The following is a 14,096-nucleotide window of genomic DNA, read 5'->3' on the forward strand; positions in this document are numbered from 1 at the left end:
CATGACACAAGGAGATACTTAAAAAAATAAATTAATTAATTAAAAAAAATCAAGCATATTTCCTGAATCGAAAAACGAGGAAAGTTCTTTGCAATGATCTTTATATATCTTGACTGAACCGAGTACGTTTAGGCTTTATTCCTTTCTTTAAACAGCATTCAGATAATTAATATATGTATACTTCAAGGAACTGATCATGATGATCATCACTTGATTCACTTTGGTATTTGGTTCTCCTGCTTTTATTTATTTTTTATTTTTTAAAACAGTTGTCTTCTGCTTAACTATTGTCTGTAAAGTTGTTCCCTTGGGGAATCTTAATCATAGATAATCTCATAATCACTTTCTAATCATGAAGAACCTTGCAAAAACGCATAGAGAGTTGTGCTATAATCTATTATATTACCTGTAATATTGTCCCATAAGCTGCACTTCTCTACTAATTACCTGCAGGTACCAATTTTGTCTATAAAAGAGAATAAATTAATTTTAAGGCCTTAATTATTATCGGATATCCCTCCAGATCGAGCAGGCCGGTACTGACCATGGATTACCCTATTCCTACTCCGGAAGAGCAACACAAAGGTCCTGATCTTAGACAGCAACACTACAATGGAGATGGTACTCTAATTTTTTTTCTTGTTATTGAATTCTGCATACGTTGATTTACTGAACTTATAATAACGTACATTTATTTTAGCAATAGTAGGAGGACCATTTTTTTAATGAGAAAACCAGTCAGAATTTAATCATATATACGGGAAAAAAAAAATCAATTCTTGCCTTGAAATGTTTTTCCCAATTTGCCAAACGCATAAATCAAGATCGATGTACTGCTTAACTCGCTTGGCATCATGTATGCATGCAGCTGGCCGGGTGTTGCCAAGAGATGGGGAACCAAAAAAGAGTAGTTTTGTCCGGTGGGAAGACAGCATTACTACTACTTCTAGAGATCAGGGTAAAAACAATATGACCCCTGAACCTTGCCATGAGGAGAAGACCATGCGCAAGTCTGGAGGCGAAAGCCAAGTGAAGAAACAAGCAGGTTTCAGCAACAACGTCGGAAGCAGTGCCAAAGCCAAGACGGGTGTGGATAATCCTACTGGGAATATTGATACTTCTGTGTGGTCCAAAAAGGACAATATTAATTGTGTTCTCGTGGGAGTAGACATTAACCAATATGGTAGGTAGAATATTGCAACAGGCTAACAGTTTAGTTTTATCTATAATTTATTTCAATTTCTCTTTTCGTTTCTATTTTCCCTCTTTTTGGTTACGTATTTCGTATGAATATCGGAATTCAGTAGTTTCATATAATTTTGAAAGCTTGTGTGCATATTATATAACTCGTTTAAAAGTGTTTGTGTTTGAACGATATTTAAAAAAAAAAAAATAAGACGGGATGAATGGAAACTTTTACTAAACATCCCCTAAATATTAATTTAAGGCATATTGATCTGTTATTCTGATCTGGTAATGATTCTTTTACAAACAAAATCATATTAAACTCATTTTAAAGATATTCATAATGTTGTCAAGCAAACTAATGCAGATATGTTATCAAACGACCGTAAGGAGGATGGGAAAACTGCAGGGGTCCAGTCAAAAAATGTAGCAGACCCGTTGAGCAGACCTCATCAATTATTTCAGGGTGAAAACAGTACGGCATCACCCACAATTCCATCGGATGATGAAAAGGATGAAAAAGGTATACCGTATACTCATCATTTCATCGCCCATTATTGCTTTACTTATTAATTTTAGATTTTCTGATATTTTATTTAATTTAAAATATATTTATTTTATATAAGAAACAGTGATTTCTTTACATGGGAATTTCTTTTTTATTTATTTATTTATGAATTCGTTTTTTCTTTTTGTGTATATAAAATACCAAGATAGAAGATTGCAAGACTTTAGGGGTCGATGTTGGGTTAGATTCAAAAAATGACATGGAAATCTCATTGTGCAAATCTCAATGATCTGTAGGTCATGAAAATGCGACGTTCGACATTAACGTTGATCCACAAACAACTCCATCGAATGCAAAGGAGATGAAGGGTATTACTTATTATGATAACACATGCAGTTTCAAGTTTATTGTTTAATTAGTTTATTTTGAGAGTGGCAAGTTGCTTGGCTATTGAAAATATAATTTTGCATCCTATGATTTTTTTTTTTTTTTTAAATGTTATCCTATGTTCTTTTTAAGATTCTTTTGCAAATAAAATAACCATCTCACCTATAGATATTGTCATGTGGACTCTTGAAAACAGCATGTATGCTGTCTCCAGAGCATGAGGACGATGGAACCAAATCTCATCCTGACCCTTCAAAGACGATTGCGAATGATTCCGAAGCCATAAAAAATGTAGAGCCGCCGTACCTTCCACCTCAATCTGAAGGTAGAACACTGTTTTTTCTATTTTTAATGACTTAGAGACCATGTTTTTCAATGGGAAAGTATCCTGTTTGGTTCTAGTGAAAAATTAATTGTAATGTCTCGCCAAGGGAGAAAGAAATATGTGACATGATATTGGTTTTAAGTTTGTTTGAACCCAATGTTCAGGAGGCTGCTCCCCCTGCTGCCCTCCCTGCTCTTATTATAATTCAAGATCAGCAGATCTGCAGGAGGCAACGACATTAAGTCGATCGTGATGCTTTAGGGAACATATAACCTAAAGAGCAGAGTGCAGACCCGGAGGCATGTAAAACCTCCCCGATTTGGTTTGCGCTGCATATTTTATGTTTTCACCAGTAAGGAAGTTTATATGAGGGGTGCTTGTTTCTGTAATTCATCTGGATATATTGCTGAATGTTTCAGTTTGTAAACTCTGCCGCTGCTTCTTTCAATTCAATGTTTCTCTTTGAAAAAATATTTGTAATGTCATTAAGTTGATACACTCCCAGATCGTGCAAAGTTGTACTAGTAGTGTAACACCCCGCTCCCCACAATTAACAATTCACTCAAACAACAAAGATTAACAATATGGGAAAGCAATACAGAAGATTCAGATATGTTTTGTGAAGATCAGTGAAGGCAGCGAACCAAACGAGTTTGAACGATTTTATGCTAGAAAAGGTCACACTAATGCTCTGCTATTGTTCTTTCGGGAACGAAAGATGAAGAAATAGAGATCCCACAGGCAGACATATAGCAATTAACTTACAGAACTAAGAACAGTTCTTCACGATTGAGCATTAACAATTAGATAAAGGATGGAATTAAAGAGTAATGGAACGATATCTACAACATAGGTGCAGTTTTGAGGCAACATTGAAAGAGCATTTTAGGTTTCAATGAACTAATTTCCCAGATTCAAAAGCCTTGCACATATACCTAAACGGTGGTTATGCAATCATGTGATGTGAGTTCAAAAATATGCAGTGGCCTACAGTAACATGAAATGGACAAGGATAAACAAATCAACCTAGTTGGAAGACTAGAGAAAAATGCTTATCATTATACATTTCTTTTTTCATAATTCAGTGCAAAAGGTCCATTCATAACTTAACAGCAATTGATATAATCTTTTTACTTATAAAAAAAAAGTAAATGATATAATCTTTTTTTTTTTAATTCTTAGATATAATCTATTTTACTCCCAGTTCAGTTGTTTTACACGTACTTTCACATCTCAGCGGCAAAGGATTTACCACAGCCACAAGTTTGTGTAGCATTTGGGTTCTTAAAGGAGAAGCCTCCACCGATCAGAGCATCACTGTAGTCTAACTGCATCCCAAATATGAAAAGAAGGCTCTTTGGATCACAAACTGCCAAAACAAAAGGTAAAAGGAAATTACCCATCTGAAGTAACAATTTCAAAAAAGATTAAGATGTGTGACCATGTCACATAATCTAGTACATGAAGAGGCATTCCGGTGTTTGAAATATGCACAGTTTGATATTTGTATAGCCTGGTATCAATTAATCTTGCCACATCAGAACACTTTTAAACTTACGAACAAAAGAGTTGTGTCCCCCCCACATATGTCAAGGTGTATCCAAGTTCCTCAACATGAAAAGATGCAATAACTTCCAAAATTCAGAGTAAGTCAAGATGATCATATTGTGATGATAATATAATAATACTAAAGACATAATTAAGAGATCAATTTGGTACCAAAGTGTTGGAACCCCATATAATTCATTGTTATTAATTACGACACATTCTTAAACCACCCCAACTTTTCCCCCGTAACCAACTTGGCTGATATTCGCAAGAAACTATATAAGGGCACTTAAACTAGACCTACTCAGGTGTCTCTACCTACTCAGGTGTCTCTCTAGTATACATCTTGTGTCTCTCTGACTTATGGTATACATCATGAAACAAACTTTAGAGCATACAATGACTTATGATATACATCCTCACATGCAAATGAGAGTATTAAAGGCGTACCAATCACAAAACCATTATATTCAATTATGGAATCGTCCGGTCGCTTATTTTCTCTATTTTCAAATTCCATTGTATAAGACATGCCAGAGCATCCACCCTGCTTAACACCAATTCTCAAGCACAAATCTTCATTACGATCAGACCTCATCTTATTCAAGTGCTTCAGTGCATTATCAGTGAGCGAAATCGCAGGTGCGGTGCCCTCAGATGTAGGAGCAGCTGAAATGTGGAAGGTACTTTATATGATTATAATCATACATAGCTAGAAATTAAACAAAATGATATTAACAATAATAATACTTCTTACTTATCAAGAAACAACAATAATGATAACAATCATGAAGGCAGTGCTGTATGCGACAAACTAATTACAAATTTTAAATAAAAGATCGATTCAGCATATATTCTCAATCCATTTAACTGCAATTGCTAAATATCTATTTCAGTTTCAAGCAAAGGAATCCCAAATACAAGCTTGACGACTCACAGTTCTCAATATTTGAATCCAGATTTTTTTAATAGCAGAAATTAATAATTAGCCAGTAAAGCACATCATACCGTATAATTCACAATAAAATATAACCAATCACATATTCATTTCGATATAACATCAGATAGAAAATATAAACGAAGGAATAGAAAAATAGATCATTGAAAGTATATACAAAATGGTATAGGATAAAGGAGTACCTGAAACCGAAACTGCTCGAATCGATATGGGTTTGCGACCGTTGAGCTTTGACTGTGAAAACCTAAAAGAAACTGAGTTTTGAGGTGAAGAGCTTGATGGGGGGTTCTGGGGTAGAGGAAGAAAAAAGGGGCAACGGGTTGAAGTTGCAGAGAACGCCATTGGAGAGAAGGGGAATGTTTTTTTTTTATTTGTCTTTCTCCTCCGTATATTTTCCCAAATCAGAGAATATACGTTTGTGTGATTTTTTTGGGGACTAGACGGTGCTAAAAATTTATCAGAAGATCATGGCCGTTCAAAGTTGCCTGAAGTATATCCTACGGTTAATGCAATTTTGTTTTTTTCCTTTTTATAATAAGGTTGGTGTTTGAAGAAGGGAGGAATATACAGATAAAATGGGGTCAATATTTATTAATTTTTATATAAATATTTTAGATAGAATTAAATAAAATATAAATGATATTAGCACTATCTATTTCTATCTTATTCCCACTATTTATTTCTATTTCACTCAAGTATTGGAGGGAATTTTTTTTTTTTAAATTAGATGAATCCTTATCCCGAGTAATGCTACGTACAGTCATTGAGTACGCAAGTGCCGCTTAATTATTTTGAAAAGGAGTAGCATCTAATATTAAAAAATTAATTTTTTCACATAAATTTTATATTTACTCACTTTTTTCTAAGCGATTGCGGAACGCTTGTGTACTTTATAATTACAAATATCATTTCTCTTTTAATTATACATATATGAAAGAGTAAGGAAAAAGAAAAGAAAAAGAAAAATTCCTAACCAGCAAAATGTGCAAAATGTCGTCCAAACGGTAATGAATTCATTCAAAGCATACAGTAAGGAAAAAGAAAAGAAAAAGAAAAATCCCTAACCAGCAAAATGTGCAAAATGTCATCCAAACGGTAATGAATTCATTCAAAGCATACCGTAAGTATGCTTTGATGTTTATTTAGCACTGGCATCACGCGAAATTGACTGCTTTGTCTTTTAAGCAGCAAAATGAAGAAAAGTTAAAGCCTTACCACTATAGCTAAATTACACGATGAAAAGGATCTAAAACCATTTCCTATCAACAAAATTGATCATAATAACAAAAGTCATAAAAGAATCATAACAATTCCAAAGCTTGAAATAGATACATCCAATCCTTGGCAACCAATTTTAGCATGCACAAAATCCTTTCCGTTCAATATCTGATAGAGATCCTGACATTCCCAGAAAGTAACTGCAGAATGAACACAAATGAAAGCTGCCCATGAGAGAATTGCTTTAAGAGTATAAGAATTCAGTACAAGAACTTTACTCAGAATAAAAAAGAACAAAAATATTGCATAACTCGTTTACAAGTCTTATCATAGACATGAAGAATGCATTTTCATTTATGGATTGCCTACTGCCGCACAGACATGATCAAAGAATACACGTATCTAAAACCAGCAAATTCTCACAGTACTTAACCTAGTACAGAATTGGTAAGAAAATGAAGATATTAGTCCCCAGGTTTGTACTTACTTGTCCAGATCACATCCTTGTTCATTAGCTAGTGCAGTTCTTGCAACACAGAGAAATGCTTCATCCACATTGTAGCCCTCTTTTGCTGAGGTCTCTAAGTATGCTATATTTCCCCTGGAATCACACCACTCCTTTGCTTGCCATTCAGAAACCTGCACCGCTGGTTGTCTTAAAATTATATGCCTAGAACAAGTGCAACAAGTGTTAGAGATGCATCCATGTCCATACCACTCGGCTGTTTCCACCGTCTAGATCAATCTTATTTCCAAGTAATATAAAGGGAAAGTTGTCGGGTTCAGCTGGATGTGCCTGCTGTCAAATGAGGATGAGTGCATACCATAATCAAATATGCTGGGAATAAAGAGCGATAGAAGGATCTCTAGACACAGAATAACTACAACACATATTGCATACTATCTTCATTCTTAACATCATGTAGCAGGAAATTGCCTCACAAATTAATGAAGTAATCCCTCTTTGGTTAAGAATGATACCAATAATGATAATCTATGCAGTTTTACCCAAAGAAAAAATCCATATGGTCGGATAGGCTGTGACAGAATTTCATAGCTTCCAGTTGCAATATTTCTATGAAGCAGCAAACATCACAGCTGGTGGCTGTTGAGTTTTTTCAATGAGTTACAGAGATTTGCCTTGAAATAGTGTCATTGAGCTTAAGAATTTATGCCAAGTAATATGGACACTATAGAGAGATCTTCTCTTTAACCTACTAATTTTGATGTATTATGTCCAGATGATCGAGTGTTCAGTAGGATCTAATATCACATGACACTTTTCACATTCTAAAATTATGCAAACATGACCCATGATACCTCAAAAGAAGGATCACAATTCATTTATGCCAGTGAGCAGAGGATAGATTCTGTGCCATCAGCTATATCACAACCTCCTTCATTTGAATTAAAAAGTTAACAAAATGAAGTACGAGCATATAAATCCTTTGCACCCTTAGCATGCAGGATAAGAAAAAAGCTTTCAGCAATTATACATTGAACCAGCATAATAAGCTTTGTTTATAAATCAGCAATTAAATGGAAAAACAATGAAGCGAGAGAAGCATCGTCAGACCTGTTTGAGAAACTCTTCGCGCCAAGTGTTCAGTGTTTCGAATGATCTAAGTACATTTACATCATATACAAGAACACAACATTCTGCGCCTCTATAAAATGCAGCCCCAAGACTTTGAAACCTTTCCTGGCCTGCTGTGTCCCAAATCTGCCAAAAAATTGCTTGAACCAATTTTACAAGAAAGAATTGCTATAATCCTTCGCTGAAATGAAAAGAAAAATCAAGGAGAATGTTTCTCTGCACGAAAACTACCTGCAAAGTGACCTGTTTATCATCAATCTGCAGTTCCTTTGTGACAAAATCAGCACCAATGGTAGATTTATAGTGTGGGCTGAACTTTTTATTGACATATCTGATCAAGCAGTTAATGAATTGAACAACCTGCTAGTGGATTCCAAATGCTCTCATGTAGTGCATATGCGTGTCAAAATAGTAGAATTTGATACCAATTATTATGGACCCAACTAGTGATCCAAAAGTCTTAATATTATCAGATAAAGATGTGATTAAAACTTTATCCTTATGTTCATAAGCCCAAATTGGTTGTAAAAGATAATGTGATAGCTCGTTTGCATAAAGAAGGAAGTTAAAATGAAGAACATGAATATTTGGAACAAGAATTCGATCAAAAAGTAAACCATACTCAAAGCAAAGACCATGTGTTAAGAGGTAAAGGATACTGATTCATCATAGATGTCTTTCCCACCCTGAATATCACCAAGAGGAAATTCATAACTTTAGGAAATGTGAATGTGCATGAGAAGTAAACCTCCCAAAGAAAATGAGAAAAAGAACGAAAATAAACAAAGAAAGAAAGAATTTCAAAATCATACCCACTATCGCCAAGGAGGATGACTTTTAGCAAGGTTCTTTTTCTTGTAGACCCGTCCATTCAATCACTGCAAAATGATTTTCCCAACACTGAGTGCAGATAAAATGCCCTGATTTGCTAAATTTCTCAAAGTTCTTGTATCTGTTCTTGATCCTTCTAAATTATCAGTTTCATTTCTGGGTACTGCTTTTAATTCCTCCTCTTCCCCTACGTTTCAATGGTGCTAAGTGGGAACCATGTGAACTTCTGCCAACTAAAACCAACGTTACCCGCCAGCAGAGCTAGTTTTTCCTTTCTTTTTTTTTCTTTTTTGAGCTAGTTTTTCCTTTCTTTTTTTTTCTTTTTTTTTTTTTTTATCTCCTGTGAAAATACTAAATCAATACTAAACTACTGCAACTCTCATTGTCGTTGACCATTAGCATAGGACGATTCGTGCATATGTGCTGTCCTCGTTCTGTGCTTTGGTTAGAAAGGCATGTTTGGCACCACTTTGACAGTTTTGTACAGGTTGTTCTGCATGGTTAACATTTCCTTGTCTCCATGTTATTACAATTATTTTGTACAATTTCAACATAATTTTCTTTTCTTTTTTCTAATTTCCTGAATCATTGCTTTTCTTATCACATCTGTCTACATTTATGTAACTTGTTTGCATGCCCGTATTATCTCTTTTATTGTTTTCCTCAGTTGTTGATCACAACCAGATATTTTTCTCCTTTTTTGTTGAGGAGTTTCTGGCACTCAAAGCTGCCATTCTATTCGTGGACTTGTTAAGATTTCAATATGTGGCTAAGAGAAAGGCACGTAGCCTTTTCACTATCATCTTTTAATAACGTATTAAAAGATAGAACCAGAAAGTGCTAAAATGAGAAAAGCAGAGCATTATTTTGAATATGTGGCCCATTGCATCGATGATCAAGCTGTGGTGTTATAGAGGGAGATTGATTAGTGCATAATGGAAGGGCGTGGTTGGTGATGATTGGAAGATTAATTTGACCGAATTTTGTGTTTATTTGTTAAACCAAAGAAGAATCATCCATCGTTTAATTCGTTAAAAGGAATTTCTACCCAATTGATGGGTCGAGACATGTAATTACGAGTGAATAATATTATACATTATACTTTCATTTCATTTTTTTTATTATATAAGATGTGATACATTAAATAATAAAAAATTATAGAACGAAAAAATATATGATGGTGATAAATATAACCCATCTTACACCATTATGAGCAATGTTATTTTTTGTTTTGGGTTTTGCTATTATTTGTCTTGATACAGCATATTTTTGAGTAATTTTATAATTCAATCATTTAAATAAAATAAAAAATCATATGAATCTCTATGATTAGAGATTGAGGAAATAAAAAATGAGAAGAAAATATTATAGATTATAAGTACAAGATCAATAACAAATTATGAGACGAATAGCTGTAGACTGTCTGTTGGGTGAGGAATACGAAGGCAAGAATAATATTTATTATTATTTTCTTTCCTTTGTTTTCCTCAGTAAGTGGGGTAAAGTACGCAAAAAGGCAAAGTTGAGAGTTGTCTCTTTTGCGATCATTTTTTAATATTTTTTTTTTATTATTAAAAACCTACACAATCTTTTATTATTCACATAATCTTCCCACATTATATTTTTTTTAATTTTTATTATTTTTTTATCAAATAATTAATATATAAATAATAAATAGAAGAATTAAATTAGTTTAAGAAGAAAAAAAACTCAAAAAAAATTAAAATATTTAAAAACTTTAAAAAATATAATGTGGGGAGGTTGAGTATTGCTCTATTTTTTATACATTCTACTGATATAATTAATTATATCAATTTTTTAAAATAATGTTAGATATAATCATTTTTATATATTATTTACGTACTCTATTAATGTGATTAGTTATATTAGTTATTTTATTTAAAAAAAAAAGTGACGCAGTTAATCACATTAATAGAATATGTAAGAAATACATAAAAATAACTACAAGTAGAATTTTTTAGTTTTTTAAACTCAATCAAACATATTAATAAAATATATAAAAATAATTACACTTAAAATTTTTAATATAAAAAGAGAAATAATATTTATAGTTGTGATTATCTAAATGCCGTGCAGTTTTTTTAAAAAAATAAATTAATATAAAATTTATATAAAAAAATTAATTTTTTAATCATAAATTTTATTTTATTTTTAAATAATTATGTAATATTTATATATTTAATAATTATATGTAAAATTATTCGTATAAAAAAACGTTTGATATTAGCTGGCTTCTTCTGTTCACGATTGTGATGGGCTTAATAGGTTTCAAAGATCCAGATGGGACGTTTTTGTTTTTTCAAGGATTTGGGCTCAACTTTCAGACCTGTATCCAGATAGACTTTGATATGAGTTTAAATTTTTCGCTGTCTTGTGAGGTTTCCTTACTGTTTACTTCAATAAATTGGAAAGCAGACGAGGGATTGTATCTGGACGAATATGATCAGAAAGTTCCTGGTGATATATATTTTCCTTTCCTTGCACTTTCTGGCAGCAGTTTTTAGGACTACAGCTTTCGGCCTAATCCAAAAAATGATGATGGGCTGTCAATGCGGGTCTGCTTCAGATTTCCATGCAGCTTGTTCCCCATGGCGCTAGCTTGATCGAACCCACCTTGACTCCATTGACATCATCATGATGAAATTAATCCTAATAAATTTTGGCCAGGCGCATGCATAATAAATATAATGAATTTGTTTCCTCCTTGGCCTTGTCCATATATTTTTTATTTTATAATTCTTCTTTTTCAAAATATAATAATAATAATAATAAAATGATTGCTTAATTTTCTAGTTAACATGCTTCACATGACATAAGACATGGACACGAATTAATTACAATTTATATATCTCTTTAGTATTAATTACTAGCCATGTATATAATAAGGTTTTAAAAGATAGAACCAGAGAGTGCTAAAATGAGAAAAGCAGAGCATTATCTTGAATTTGTGGCTAATTCCATCAATGATCAATCTGTGGTGTTGTAGAGGGAGATTGATTAGTGCATAATGGAAGGGCGTGGTTGATTAATTTGACCTAATTTTGTGTTTATCTGTTAAACCAAAGAAGACAAGGTTTCCACTTCATCATCCATGTTTAATTCGCTTTAGGAATTTATGCCCATTTGATAGGTTGAGAAATATAATTATGAGTGAGTAATACTATACACTATACTCTCATCTCATTCGTATTTTATTATGTAAGATGTGACATATTTATTATTATTAGATGATAAAAAAATTATCTAATAAAAAATTATATAATGATGATAAATGTAACATATTTTATACACTATTATGAACAGTGTTATTTTTTGTTTTGGATTTTGCTATTATTAGTCTTGATACAGCATATTTTCGAGTAATTTTATAATTCAGTTATTTAAATAAAAAAATCATATGAATCCATATGATTAGAGATTGAGGAAATAAAAAAATGAGAAAAAAATATTATAAATCATAAAGTATAAGATCAATAACAAATTATGAGACGAATAGCTGTGAACTGTCTGTTGGGTGAGGAATACGAAGGAAAGAATAATATTCTTTTTTTAGTATTTTCTTTCTCTTGTTTTCCTTAGTATTCCTTACTAAGGAGGGTAAAGTACGCAAAAAGGCAAAGTTGAGAGTTGTCTTTTTTTTTTCTATCAATATAATACGTACAGTCATTTTTATATATTATTTATATATTCTATAATATAATTAATTACATTAATTTTTTTAAATTATCTTAAATATAATCATTTTTACATACTCTTTACGTATTTTATTAATATAATTAGCTACATTAGTTATTTTATATTAAAAAAATAATACCGTTAATCACATTAATAAAATATTTAAAAAATATATAAAAATAATTATAAATAAAAATTTTTATTTTTTTTTAATACGTAATTAACCACGTTAATAAAAAATATAAAAAAATATTCTACATAAAATTTTTAATATAAAAAAAAGTTTGACAATAGCTGCTTCTGCTGTTGATGAGCTTAATAGGTTTCAAGACCCAGATAGGACGTTTTTGTTTTTCCAAGGATTTTGGCTCAAGTTTCAGACCTACAGATAGACTTTGACATGAGTTTAAATTTTAGATCTTTGAAATTCTAAAATAGGTCACTTGATAAAATCTTTTCAACTTATTAAATTTCGTAACGATATAAGATATTCATTAATTTTTACCCTCTCCCTTATTTGCTTATGCAAAAAAGCTAATGTGAAAGCTCGAAAAAATAATATAAGGGAAAATGATATGTTGGAGAAATGTGTGTGACAAGCTAATAGGAATGCATCTTTAATAAGCGATTGCGAATGCGACCCTGTATCTATTCGTGCTTATTTGAACTTACACTAGTTGCACTTGAGTTCATATTACCCTAATTATATAATAATTTTGATCATAATGCAGCCAGTGGCAGAATCAATAATTGTGTTGAGGGGCCAAATTTTCTATTGTATGACACATTTATATAAAAAGTAATGCTAAATATATAGTGTGCAAATTCTACACATTCTTTTTGAGAAAAATAATAGAGTCCAAAATAATTTTTTTCATGTGAATATTAGATTTATCTACTTTTTTCAAATGGAGTAGGCAGGACTTGCACATAGTCCTAAGATTGCAAACATCAATTCTCTTATATAAATTAAAAAGAGATTAAAAATTATAAAAAAAAGAGAACTACAAAGTATTTTTCATATAGATCATCGATCTTAAATAATTTTTTTTATATTTTCACTTTGAATTCCATATTAAAAAATACAAATTGTATAACAAAAAATTTCGAGATTCATATTAATAAGTTTATTATTTCTCTTAAATTTAATTTTAATTTTAATTTTAGAAAAATCACATCCTTGAAAATGGATAATATATAGAAATTAAACAAAATCTTGAGACTATAAAAAAAAAAGGTTAGAGAGAGAGACATTTTTAGGTATATTAAAATTTTTTAAAAAATAATTAAAGAATATATAAAAATTATAATTTTTTGAGGGATCATTTTCTATATTTATCGGATTATATTATTATATATATGCATAAAATCTAAGAATTATTATATGATTTAAAAAAGTTTTGTGGGCCCCTTGGTACAACTGGCTCCGCCACTGAATGCGGCTGTATATATACTACAATAATAGAGTTTTAATTATTTAGCAAGATATGGTAGTTAACTGGAAAAATAGGGTGACTACCCATGGATCCACCATAAAAATTGATATAATTACCGATTCATTTTGCAATAATATGATATATATATGATTTCTTTTTATCTCTTTCCATTCTCCTCCATTACTTTGGAGGAGGGCTGGCTTTCTTTAGTATTTTACATTTTGTAGATCATATCACATAATTAATTACCATGAAATGAATTGTTGCCAGTGGTTCAATTTTAACTCGAGACAACAAAATTGCAAAAACTAGTTTTTCAATTTTGAAGTTTTTTCACACAACTGTTTGGGTTTCTTTTTCTCGAGGTAGGTGGTTTGACTCTTTTTTTTCTTTTTTATTCTTTAACT

The 14,096-nt window shown here is 31.6% G+C and overlaps 3 protein-coding genes across 4 annotated transcripts; 1 reads left to right on the forward strand and 2 right to left on the reverse strand.

Moving 5' to 3' along the window:
* The first annotated feature begins 492 nt into the window (after positions 1-492).
* LOC122306233 lies at positions 493-2,108 on the forward strand. The gene is made up of 4 exons (XM_043118667.1): positions 493-621; positions 869-1,183; positions 1,553-1,708; positions 1,990-2,108. The coding sequence occupies exons 1-4, from the start codon at positions 546-548 to the stop codon at positions 2,106-2,108; spliced, it is 666 nt and encodes a 221-aa protein (XP_042974601.1). The 5' UTR covers positions 493-545.
* A 1,336-nt stretch (positions 2,109-3,444) lies between these two features.
* On the reverse strand, positions 3,445-5,329 carry LOC122306754 (iron-sulfur assembly protein IscA, chloroplastic-like). Its single transcript, XM_043119270.1, has 3 exons — positions 5,094-5,329; positions 4,404-4,622; positions 3,445-3,774 (listed from the first exon to the last, which is right to left on the reverse strand). Exons 1-3 carry the CDS (start codon positions 5,251-5,253, stop codon positions 3,632-3,634), a joined length of 522 nt encoding a protein of 173 aa, XP_042975204.1. The 5' UTR covers positions 5,254-5,329; the 3' UTR covers positions 3,445-3,631.
* A 564-nt stretch (positions 5,330-5,893) lies between these two features.
* LOC122306899 (ras-related protein Rab7-like) lies at positions 5,894-8,842 on the reverse strand. Of its 2 annotated transcripts, none has more exons than XM_043119459.1 (7): positions 8,539-8,842; positions 8,386-8,412; positions 7,958-8,057; positions 7,706-7,852; positions 6,845-6,925; positions 6,617-6,768; positions 5,894-6,329 (listed from the first exon to the last, which is right to left on the reverse strand). In XM_043119459.1, the coding sequence occupies exons 1-7, from the start codon at positions 8,595-8,597 to the stop codon at positions 6,266-6,268; spliced, it is 630 nt and encodes a 209-aa protein (XP_042975393.1). In that variant the 5' UTR covers positions 8,598-8,842; the 3' UTR covers positions 5,894-6,265. The 2 variants fall into 2 exon arrangements, with proteins under 2 accessions (XP_042975393.1, XP_042975392.1); XM_043119458.1 differs by having other exon boundaries at positions 6,845-6,928.
* Positions 8,843-14,096: the final 5,254 nt, after the last annotated feature.

This window comes from Carya illinoinensis, chromosome 4 (genome assembly GCF_018687715.1).
Source record: "Carya illinoinensis cultivar Pawnee chromosome 4, C.illinoinensisPawnee_v1, whole genome shotgun sequence".
Taxonomy (NCBI): domain Eukaryota; kingdom Viridiplantae; phylum Streptophyta; class Magnoliopsida; order Fagales; family Juglandaceae; genus Carya; species Carya illinoinensis.

Bases quoted from the DNA above. Each gene is read 5' to 3' on its own strand.
- LOC122306233 (XM_043118667.1), top strand. From the start codon at position 546: ATGGATTACCCTATTCCTACTCCGGAAGAGCAACACAAAGGTCCTGAT. The intron at 622-868 runs GTACTCTAATTT...GTATGCATGCAG, and splicing joins GCAACACTACAATGGAGATG to CTGGCCGGGTGTTGCCAAGA. The intron at 1,184-1,552 runs GTAGGTAGAATA...AAACTAATGCAG, and splicing joins AGTAGACATTAACCAATATG to ATATGTTATCAAACGACCGT.
- LOC122306754 (XM_043119270.1), bottom strand. From the start codon at position 5,253: ATGGCGTTCTCTGCAACTTCAACCCGTTGCCCCTTTTTTCTTCCTCTA. The intron at 4,623-5,093 runs GTACTCCTTTAT...TCCACATTTCAG, and splicing joins TCGAGCAGTTTCGGTTTCAG to CTGCTCCTACATCTGAGGGC. The intron at 3,775-4,403 runs GTACGCCTTTAA...TTGTTTTGGCAG, and splicing joins ATATAATGGTTTTGTGATTG to TTTGTGATCCAAAGAGCCTT.
- LOC122306899 (XM_043119458.1), bottom strand. From the start codon at position 8,597: ATGGACGGGTCTACAAGAAAAAGAACCTTGCTAAAAGTCATCCTCCTT. The intron at 6,929-7,705 runs GTCTGACGATGC...CTCATTTGACAG, and splicing joins GCGAAGAGTTTCTCAAACAG to CAGGCACATCCAGCTGAACC. The intron at 6,769-6,844 runs GTATGGACATGG...CCAGCGGTGCAG, and splicing joins ACGGTGGAAACAGCCGAGTG to GTTTCTGAATGGCAAGCAAA.